The sequence below is a fragment of the Balaenoptera ricei genome, chromosome 20, assembly GCF_028023285.1.
Source record: "Balaenoptera ricei isolate mBalRic1 chromosome 20, mBalRic1.hap2, whole genome shotgun sequence".
NCBI classification, from domain to species: Eukaryota; Metazoa; Chordata; class Mammalia; order Artiodactyla; family Balaenopteridae; genus Balaenoptera; species Balaenoptera ricei.
Genome location: NC_082658.1, coordinates 21451496 through 21463297, shown reverse-complemented (window position 1 = coordinate 21463297; position 11802 = coordinate 21451496). Strand labels below are relative to the sequence as shown.

At 42.6% G+C, this 11802-nt stretch overlaps 1 protein-coding gene across 1 annotated transcript; it reads left to right on the top strand.

Annotated features, from left to right (window-relative positions):
• On the top strand, window positions 1-477 carry LOC132355915 (large ribosomal subunit protein eL43-like). Its single transcript, XM_059908471.1, is given in 2 exon segments — window positions 1-13; window positions 155-477. Coding segments are annotated over 2 exon segments (336 nt in total).
• Window positions 478-11802: the final 11325 nt, after the last annotated feature.

The following is an 11802-nucleotide window of genomic DNA, read 5'->3' as shown; positions in this document are numbered from 1 at the left end:
ATGAAGAGACAAGGTGTGGCCTTCTGGAAATGATTTGTCATTTGTGTTTTTGAGTTTTAACCCTTCTCTGGTCAAATTGATGCTTGATATTTTATGCCCTTACCTTCATGAAGACCAGAGATTCTGAATAGTGCTGAATCCTAACTTAATTCAGAAAACAGCATCCACTTTCTGGGCTCAGCCTTAGTTTGGAACGACAAGGCTAAATGCACTAAGAAGGTCAGAATCATCAGTAAATATGGGACCTGTTTTGATGCCTCCCTCAGGAGAATGGTGAAGAAAATTGAAATCCGCCAGCACGCCAAGTACACTTGTTCCTTCTGAGGTGAAACCAAAATGAAGAGCTAAGTTGTGGGGACCAGGCACTGGGGTTCCTGCGTGAAAATTGTAGCTGGTGGTGCCGGAACCTCCCAGCCCACTTCTGCAGTCACAGTAATGTCTGCCCTCAGAAGACTGAAGGCATGCAAAGGCCAGTAGAAGCTCCACCATTTGAAACATTGCTAGCCCATAATAAATAGCTTGATTTATGTAACAAACACACAAAACAGAAAACAGCATTCATTATTCCCATTTTCCAGGACCCCCTGGAAACTCCCCCTGAATTCCTCTATACTGATGCTATCAATGGCTGTAGTAAGACAACGGGGAACATTTTTTCATCTTTTTGTAAGCTGAATGCTACCTCCAGGTTATCTCTCAATTTTTTTCAGTCTTCCTGAAATTCTGCATCTTTAACTCTTTTTTTTTTTTTTTTCCAGCTTCTTGACTTCCTACAACGTTTTTCATGTCTTGATTATTGACAGAAAGCAATAGCAACGTTTTGTATTTCTGGCTATTTCAGTTACCTTTGCTCTAAGCAAATTTGCTTTATAAGATATATTTTTATAAAATCCTTCACACCAGGCTTTCATGGCAAGATAGGCTAAGTTCATAAAATAACCTGATGGACACACTCAATTTGCTATTTCTGACAAGTGTAGAATATATCTATCTCGGAGAGCTGGCTTCAACTGTTTCTATGTGATTTCACAACCACAGTGAGAGAAGGGGCTATGGGGATGCGGAGGGAACTTGGGCAATGTGTGAGAAAAGTTGTGGTGGCAGACTGGCCTCTGATGACATCAGCAGTCACCCACAATATAAACTTGTCAAGATTCTAGACCTGAACAAAGCAAAGATACTGCTAGACAGACAAGGACTCAGAAAGGTTATTGCCTGTGCTCCCTTTCCGGACAAACAAACAATATTTGATTTGATGTGTTGGATAAACTCCAGCCAAACAAGAGAAGAATTCAACAGAGAGGAAAACATAGGATATAAGAAACTGAAACTGAGAACTGCAGGGAAAGAAAAGCTGCTTTAAGGGGAAACGAACATTGAAGAGCTGATTAGAAACATCTAAACAATCACAAAAGGCACACTGTTCAAGAAAGTCACGATCTGAAAATAAAGCAAACTATAGATTTTAAATGAATCTGAGAACTGAAGAAGCAAAAGGAGCAGCATTTTCCAAACTACGAAGGCCGTGCCTCCTTTAGCTAGGTAATTCGGGGTGGGAGTGGGGAGTGGGGAGTGGGACTGACGGATGCTCTAATTTTGTGAACCATCATTTTGGATTTATAATAGTTGCTAACCACAATTGTTTCCCCATGATGCACTTTGTTGTTTCTTATAACTTTGACTGCCTTTTATAGGATAGTTTTATAGGATCTTTTTAGGTGATGTATTCAAATTATTTACCAATTGCTATGGCATGAGCCCTGACCAATTTCAACAAATATTTATTGAGTGCCTCCATGTGCCAGACATTATTCTAGGTGCTTGGAATACATCAGTGAACAAAACAATTCCTGCCCAAGCAGAGCTTAACTTATAGTGATGCAGACACATCAGAAACAATAAATCAGTAAGAGAAGACAAAAGAAAGGGAGCAGGAAAGAGAAGGAGGATTGGGAATGCAGAGGGTAGGAACAGGGAGAGGAAAGTAGTAGCGTGGATGGAAATTTAAAATCAGGTGGTCATGGAAGGCTTCATTGAGAAGATGAGACTCAAGCAAAGACTTGACAGAGATGAGGACATCAGGCAAGCGGGTATCTGAGGGCAGAGCGTGGGGGCAGAGGAGCAGCTGGTGCCAAGCCCTCAGGCTGGAGTGCGCCTAGTCTGCTGCAGGGACCGCAAGGAGCCACGGAGCCTGGAGTGGGGGCTGCAGTGGAAGGAGAGGAGCGAGGTAAGTGTCCTTGTCCCTCCATCCCTCCACCAACCCGGGAGGAGTGCAGCTCTTACTCTGAATGACATCTCACCCACTGAAGCATCTTAAGCACAAAGGCCAGGGTCTGACTTTCACTTTAAAATGATCACAATGGTTGTGCTGATGAAAAAAGACTGTAGGAGGCATGGGAGGAAGCAGGGCATCTGTCAGGAGGCTGATGCTGCCATCCAGGTGAGAGAAGATGGCACCTTGGATCCAGATGGGCAGTGGTGCGTTCTGGATATACTTGAAAGTTAGAGCCGTTGGGATTTCCTGACCAACTGGATGTGGGAGTGAGGGGGGGAGAGGGGTGAAGGACCACTCCTGGGCTTGGAGGATGGTGTCGATCCAGGAGGGGCTGGAGCAGGACCCTGGGAGCCCCTTGCTGGCCCTTCAATGCTGTGGCAGTGTTAGGGGAGTCCCCCGGGAGGCAGGAGGCGCCAGGACAGCAGGGGCGCTTGGGGAGTTCTGCACAGCATGTCTGTTTCCGTGCTTACCCGCTGTTGGCAGCCCTGGATGTTGTGCTCATGGCTCAGCTTTTCCTCATTCTTTTCTCTTGGAGAATGAACCTAAAAGTAGGCTTAGCTCTTAAACTTATTTTAAATTAAAAAATAGGTTTTTGATTCTCCAGTCAGATATCAGCGAGGTCTTCTGATTTTTAGGGGACAGTTGACTAAGTTTAACTACCTGAAAACAAATGTTACTCATTAAGAGACATTAGTTAATTAAAAAAAAATACCGAAAGTATACTAAACAAAAAAGAAAAAGATTAGGGAAAGCCTGAAACCTTTGGACACCACAGTTTTCTTTTTTTTTAATTTTTGAATTTTATTTATTTTTTTATACAGCAGGTTCTTATTAGTTATCTATTTTATACATATTAGTTTATTTTTGTCAGTCCCAATCTCCCAATTCATCCCCCCCGCCCCCCCACCCCGCCCCGCCACTTCCCCCCCTTGGTGGACACCACAGTTTTTATCCTGACATTTTGACTGGAAGGGTGTTGTAACTCAGGAGACATTTTCTCATAAAAGTACATACTTTGGGACTTCCCTGGTGGTGCAGTTGTTAAGAATCCGCCTACCAATGCAGGGGACACGGGTTCAAGCCCTGGTCCAGGAAGATCCCACATGCCGCGGAGCAACTGAGCCCGTGCGCCACAACTACTGAGCCTGCGCTCTAGAGCCCTCGAGCCGCAACTACTGAGCCCTCGTGCCACAACTACTGAAGCCCGTGAGCCTAGAGCCCATGCTCCAAAACAAAGAGTAGCCCCTGCTCACCGCAACTAGAGAAAGCCTGCACGCAGCAACGAAGACCCAACACAGCCAAAAATAAATTTAAAAAAAAAAAAAAAAAAAAAAAAAAAAGGATGGCTGGCTTCAGGAGGCTGCCTCCAACAAGAATTCTGGCCCTGGCCAGTGAATGCACACGCTCATGTGCGCATGTGTGTGCGTGTGTGTGCGTTGGGAGGTTGTGTTTCCTGCTGTTAATGGAAAGAGGACAGGTTGATCAACTAGAACAAAGAGACCAACCCAATGGACATCATTGTCAACAAAGAGACAGCATGACGGTAGTTGCCAAGGAATATGAGGAATAAAAAGAAGAAGGAAGTACGATTATATTGTGGGTGAAGGAATAAAACTTTAAGCAGAAATATTGTAGGTAAAATAAAATAAGATAAAAGATTTTATATTAGAAAAAAATGTAATTTTAATTGGAAAAATCATTGTGAACTCATGACCTTTAACAGAAATATGTTTTTCTGACTGCAGCCCATTAATATCAGCACTTCTGCCAACCCCTGACTCTCACTGAAAGGAATTGAGACTTCTTGAAGGAGGATTCTGCATCTTGGAACAAGGAAAATTTAGGATGGGCTTAGAAAACAAGGGTTTCAGACAGGTAATGGTGGAAGGATAAGGAAGCCATGGACCAAAATGCAACAATTTTGACACCAAAAGAGAAAAAACAATTATGATTGACTGAAATGAGTAGAGTGTGTGAAAAACCTCAAGATAAAGAAGTTGATATATGATTTCTTAAAAGGATAAATATACCAAAATATGTTAACTTTAATCAATCGAGTGTCAATAAATCTGGATTTTAAAAATTAAATTAGTAGCCTCATACATTTGTTACTGTGTAATCAGGAAAGTGTGACTACAAGAAATTAATGTGAGACAGATAGTTCTGGAAAAAGGTAGAAATTGTACCAAGAACAGGAAAGACTGATCAAGACTAGTGGTCACACATAATAAACAGAAAGTATATGTGTGGGGGTCTCACAGTGGAGCAACTCCAAAGTTTTCCAAGATGAAGAATTACCCGAATATTCTAAAGGGGAGAGGGGACACTTCCAGAGCTCACTGTTAATCATAATGAGATATGACAAAGCACACATACATTTTAAATATAATTGCAACAGACCCGGTCAGTACTGCATATCATCCAAATGATGAGACAGTGGGATTTGGCTAAGCAAGATTGTAGAATGCACTATTTTGGTGAGAGACACCAGGTTCCAAGGGATGAATTAGTACAATCTATTGATGTAGCAAGTCAAGTTTAAGTAGAAAACGGGATCTTGGGTTGGAAAGTACGACCAGATCCATATCCTGGTCCAGAAGGTTTAGAATGTGGAAACCTAATCTTGGCTGGTCAGAGATAGTATTTTTTTTTTTCTCTTGGTTCTGAAGATTACTGTAACCCTACGAAGACATAAGAAAAAAAATTGCTGTGAACGTATGAGAGTGCCAAATAATCCTAGAAAGGGAACCCAAGAAAGTAAGAATAATATATACAGCGATGATGAAGGTGAACATTGACACCCACAGTATTATGACTTATGTGACCACTTAAGTGTAACTGCCTAATAATGAGTTCTGCTATCTCTGTGGCGTTCTGTGGATGTTTTCTCTGCTTTTATGATATTCAAAGCATCATAAAGGGGACAGGGAACTGGAGTGTCACAGGGGCTGAGGCAATGTGGTGACTGCTGTTAAGACACTAAGAGGTCTGTGACCTTCAATGAAAAGATAAAGTCCCACCCTGAAAGCCCTGGGGTTGAAGCAGGATTCAGTTCACACTTTCTGCCTCACCCTAGAACCTTTGGGAGTCAATCTATCTTGAAAAATAAAGGCAAGTCTTAGTCATGACTTTCTCATCATCAGCTGCTTCAAGAGTTTGTTCCCCGCCTACTGGGGAGTAAACCTCTCCTGGGAACCCAGAGGCCAAAGTTTCTCCATAGCCTACCCTGGCCTTTGGGTTTTCAACCTCTTTCTAATTTTCCGTTGGGAGCCTAAGAATGTCTTTTTATTGAGTCATTTGTGGAACTCGAAGCTACTCGAATTTATAATTTGTTAGCTGGTTTTTCCAACTATTTTCCAGCAAATAGCTGTCTATTTTTCATGTATCAGTCAACAGAGACTTTCGGAGGCCACCTCTGTGTTAGGCCCTGAGGCATGGTGGTGATCAGAGCAGGCACGAGCTGCCCTCACGGGGCTTGTAAGGGTCTAGTGGGGAAGACAGACGTGGCTCAATAAATCACACACCTGACACTTGCTAGAGAGGAAGGGTAAAGGGGGAGCTATGCATGGGCTTATCAGGGGCTCTTGATCTAGCCTGGGGGTGTGGGGTGGTTTCCTTGAGAAACTGATATGGAATGGGAAGGAATTTTCTTGTGAAGTGGGGGAAGAGTGTTCTGAGAATAGGGCTGTGCAAAAGCCCCGAGGAACCAGGCTGTAGTACACAGACCGAGGCGAAGGTGGCGAGGCACCACCCAAGGTGCAGATCAAGCTGACTCCTGGAGGCCATATAAAGATTTTTTTTTTTTTTTTTGTGGTAAGAGCTTTATTGAGATCATTCACATACCATAGAATTTATTTATTTAACTTGTACAGTTCATTGGTTTTTAGTAGATCCACAAAGTTAAATAATCACTACAACCAATTTTAAAACATTTTCATCACCCTCCCGCCACCCCCAAGGAAACTTTATACCCTTTGGCAGTAATCCCCATTCTCCCCATTTGGGTTCTGGACCCAGTTTCAATGTGTGTATGTGGGTGTTTCCCCAAACATCCAACAAGCAATTATGGGGACACAGCCTGGGTGTCCTACAATTCAACTCAATTCTGACACCGTCTACCTGGACATTGAGGTTAAGGGCTCAGTTCTCCAAGACTGCCCTCCCCTCCAACCCTCCATTCAGAGGCCAGTCTTTTTTTTTTTTTTTTTTTTTGGCGGCGCATCATGCAGGATCTTCCCTGACCAGGGCTCGTCGAACCCCTGTCCCCTGCACTGGCGAGCAGATTCTTAACCACTGCACCACCAGGGAAGTCCCCAGAGGGTAGTCTTAAGCCCAGGTTGTCACCTGTGCCTCTGACCCACTGACTATAGATCAGAGGTTCCATCGACCCCCTCCTTGGGTTCGACTAACTTGCTAAGTGGCTCAGAGAACTCAGAGAAACATTTTACTTAACTAAATTACCGATTTATTATAAGAGGATATAAACTCAGAAACAGCCAGACAGAAGAGATGCCTAGGGCAATATATGGGGAAAAGTCATGGAGCTTCCATGCTCTCTCCACACACCCCACTCTCCCCAAATCTCTTTGTGTTCGCCAACCCGGAAGCTCTCCAAACCCCACCCTTCTGGGTTTTAGGGAGGCTTCATTACATAGGCATGACGGATTACATAATTGGCCATTGGCAGTTGATTCAACCTCCAGTCCCTCGCCCCTCCCCGGAGGTCAGGAGGGTGCGACTGAAAGTTCCAACCTTCTCGTCACGTGGTTGGTTCCCTAGCAACCAGCCCCCATCCTTAGGTGCTTTCCAAATGTTACCTCATTAACATAAACTCGGGTGTGGTTGAAAGAGATTTGTTATGAATATCAAGACACCTTTATTGCTCTTATCACTTAGAAACTCCAAGGGTTTTAGGAACTCTGTGCCAAAAACCAGGGACAAACACCACGTATATTTTTTATTACATCATATACTAGGCTGATATGTTTTGAGTTTGAGGCACTGTGAGAAATTCAGGTTAAATGGGTAGTTGAATGAACAGCTCTAGAAAGCCGTGGAGACTGGTCTGGAAGGAGATAATTTGACAGTCACTGGGAGACAGGCAGAGGCCCTGCAGGAAACAGATGTGTGCTCCAACTGCTTGCTTTGAGGAGAGTTTAAGAAAGGGGCTGTTGTAGGGTTGAAGGAAATCAATTAAAAAAGAGAGCAGGGACTTCCCTGGTGGTGCAGTGGTTAAGAATCCTCCTGCCAATGCAGGGGACACGGGCTCGAGCCCTGGTCCGGGAAGATCCCACATGTCGCGGAGCAACTAAGCTTGTGCGTCACAACTACTGAGCCCGTGCGCCTAGAGCCACCGCAATGAGAAGCCCGAGAACCACATCGAAGAGTAGCTCCCACTCGCTGCAATGAAGACCCAATGCAGCCAAAAATAAACAAATAAAAAAAAAATTTAAATGTGGCATGTTTTTAAAAAAAAGTACATAACTGGAGGGATTATATTTGCAGAACAGAAAGTAAATATTTAAAAAAAAAAAGAGAGAATGTCCTTATTCTTAGGAGCTATGTGAAGTACTTAGAAGTGAAGGAGTCCTGATGTCTGAAAATTACTCTTAAATGAATGACCAAAAAATAAGAATATGTATATATATCTAGTGAGAGAGAGTGATAAGGCAGGTAAGACAAAATGTGACTAGTTGGTGATTTAGACACAGGGCATATAAAAGTTCATTGCACTTTATTTTTTATTTTAAAAAATTTTCAAAATAAAAAATAGGGAAAAAACTAACACCTTAGTATAGAACAACTGAGAAAAAATAGAAACACGGAAAGAAGAAAATACCCATGATTCCACCACCTAAAGATAGTCAATGTTGACATTTTGGTGTATTTCCTTTCATTTTTCTTAGGCACTTAAAAACTGTATTTGATGTTAGTATATATACACACAGACCCACTGATAGTTTAAATTTAAATAAGACATGTTTGAATAACACATTGTTTCAACTTAGATGAGTAGAAGGGAACAGAAATAATTCTAAATATTCAGAAGTTTTTAAAAGAACCTAAAATTGGGGACTTCCCTGGTGGTCCACAGGTTGAGACTCTGCACTCCCAATGCAGGGGGCCTGGGTTCGATCCCTGGTCAGGGAACTAGATTCTGCATGCAGCAGCTAAGATCCCACATGCCCCAACTAAAGATCCCGCACGCCACAGCAAAGACCCTGCACGTGGCAACTAAGATCCGACACAGCCAAGTAAATAAATAAATACTAAAAAAAAAAAAAGAACCTAAAAAATTCGATATTCTAGTGCATCATTTAACCATGTATGAGCCATTTTTCTATTGCAGTATCTCAGGCAGTATGGTACGGTGGTCAGAGCCCAGGCATGGTGGTCAATTGCCTGGGTTTGAATCTGGCTCAGACTAGCTCTGTGACCTTGAGGAAGTTTCTTAGCTTTCTGATTCTGCTTCCTCCTCTGTAAAGTGGTGATAATAATTCGTGTTGGGAGGATGAAGCAAGTTATATGTGCAAAGTCTTTAGAAAAGTGACAGGCATCTCACCATCACCACCATCATCACCACCATCATCACCACCACCATTATCATCATCACCACCACCATCACCATCACCACCATCATCATCATCATCATCATCACTATTATTAGCTCGAGGAACCAGGTGGTAAGGATGACTCAGTAAGTTATTTTTTGTTTTGTTTTGGTTTTGATTCTTAAACCAAAGAGACCAAGGTCCTCAAGCATTCACAATCCTTAGAAGTCACCTACAGATAGTGATTAATCTGAATCTCGAAGGCACAGAATCAGCTTATTTCTCTCTCTGCTGGTGCCATCACCCCAAAGGCAGCAATGACAAGAGAGCAAGTCCTTCCTTTTTTTTATTTTTGGCTGCAACCAAGGATCGAACCCATGCCCCTCGCAGTGGAAGAGTGGAGTCCTAAACACTGGACCACCAGGGAATTCCCCTTTTTTTTTTTTTTTTAATTTTTTACCTCCTTTCTTTTTATTTTCCACCTCTCTCCTTATCCTCCTTACCAAGTCTTCCTGATCGCTCGTCACTTGCCAGCTTTAAATTCTCCTCAAAGCTATCTCAGCCTCAGATACCGTCAGCTGACATTACTTCCCAGAACCTTGGTGTCATTTTCTATTCTGCCTGGAATACAGCTGCTTCACTCCAGCACTTGTGGGGTAGCATTCTATCAAGTTAGCCTAAAAGAGCTCGTCTCTGGCTACACAAAGAGTGCTTCCATCCTTATTTTTGTTTTGTTTTGAAATTTTTTAACTGCCCTCCCCTACTGAAGATTATGGAAGAATAAGAGAAGATAAAAGTTAATCTTACTGTATAGCGTGGGAAACCTGGTTAGACATTTGAAATGCCCAAATATACCACAATCTGACTAGAGAATATTCTGGCAGTGGGTAACAACAGCTATGAAACTTTTCAAACCTTTGACCCAGTATTACCAGTTTTGGGAATATACCCCAAAGAAATAAACTAAAAGGGAAAAAATGTAACTCGTGCAAAGATGTTTGTGTGCTGCTATTTTTAAGAGTGAAGAATTGGAAATAATCCAAATGCCAAATAAGGGAATGGCTTGGCAAATTATGGTATAGGGACATAAGGAGAGAGACACCAGGGAACGATTTTCAAGGACAGGAGTATAGCCTCTGCTGGCTCTAGGGAATGCGTAGATTAAATTATTTTAAGTGACAAAGAACAACAAATGAAAAGTTTGCAACTGTGTAAAATGTGTGTTGTGCAGAAAAGTTTGGAAGTGAATTTTGAGGAAAGGAAAATGTAGTTCAGAGTTGAGTGTGATACCTCTGCTGTAAATCTGCGTGTGAATTACTGGTAAGTTGTTAACTGCCGTAAAGTTGCAAACATCTATTGCAGTACCTTCTGGGGTCTGACCCTTTTGACAGCTATAAGAGCACAGCAGGTAGATAATCGTAATATAAATCAACCAGTGGGCTTTGTTTTGCCCCTGCAGTAGAAGCGCGGAGGCAACATCTTCATAGTTCTGTGCCAAGGCCTGGGAAAATATGAACTCTGGCAACAGAAGTCTTTGCTCTAGAATCTAGAGACACCAAGAGCTGCAGAAAAGACATGCTGGGTATTAAAACCTGTTTGGAATCAGACCCCTGGCAGATCAATACTCAGACCTTGCTGAGGGCTCACCAATAACCAGGCAAGTGGCGGGGACCTATTTTTTTAACAGGGAGAGAGGAGAAATTTAGAGTTCAGAGGCCAGAATGTATGAGACATGCCAAAGAAACATTTACCAAAAAGTAACACAGACTCTTCAATTACTATGTACAGACTCAGGCCTACAGTAGACTCCCACTTCTTTTTTTAAAAACTAGGAATGCAAGAGTTCAGAATAGGAAACTGGACAGTCATAGCAAGAAACTAAGAGGACATTAAATCAAGGCGCTGTAAACAACAGGAAGGTGATGGATAGGTGTTTGTGGCAAGTTCAGGGGCATATAGAGTATTTTTTTAATAATATATCTTGGGTATGAGTTAATTTTTAACAACTAGAAAACAAGGAAACACGTTCACTGGAATGAATTGTTGTTAGTTAAAGTTTACACATCATTTTTAAAAATTTTTTATTTTATTTATTTATTTATTTTTGGCGTGTTGGGTCTTCATTGCTGTGTGCGGGCTTTCTCTAGTTGTGGCGAGTGGGGGCTACTCTTCATTTCGGTGCGCAGGCTTCTCATTGCAGTGGCTTCTCTTGTTGTGGAGCAGGGGCTGTAGGCGCACGGGCTCAGTAGTTGTGGCTTGCAGGCCCTAGATTGCAGGCTCAGTAGTTGTGGCACACGGGCTTAGTTGCTCTGTGGCATGTGGGATCTTCCTGGACCAGGGCTCGAACCTGTGTCCCCTGCATTGGCAGGCAGATTCTTAACCACTGCACCACCAGGGAAGCCCTACACATCATTTACAGTCATTTTTTCTAGTGAAGTTTTACCTTATCATCATCCGAAGGCTATTTGGCCTGGGATGGATGTTTTTCTTTCTCAGCCTTAACTTGGGCAGTAAGACACAATCAAACTTGGATTTTTTTTTCCATCAGCCACTAACAGAAATTAAAACAGGAGTTTGTACGAACACTATTGGACACTGAATTTTGTAGCGATGAGACATCAAAGTATCCCATCTCTTCTATCTTCTCCAAAGAAGCCAAGTCCAAGGTCAGCAGAGTTAAGCGCCCGTGTTATGCAGTGTGTCTTAACCAAGCTCTTTGTTCATCTAAGAATGTGTTTTGTTTTACTCATTCCTCTCCCTGGTGATTTAACAACAATGTTAAGTACATCCAGAGCCTTTGGGGCCGGGATGGGGTTTGTCTCCCAAACTCTTGCAATTGGTGGCTCCCTGCCAAGACACCACCCCTCTTTCTGGCTGAAACTCTCAACCCGTCTACACATTTTATCCTGTGTTTAATGATGCCCACATCTATGGATACCTAGAAAGACGTTCAACTTCAGGGTGTCTACAGAAGTC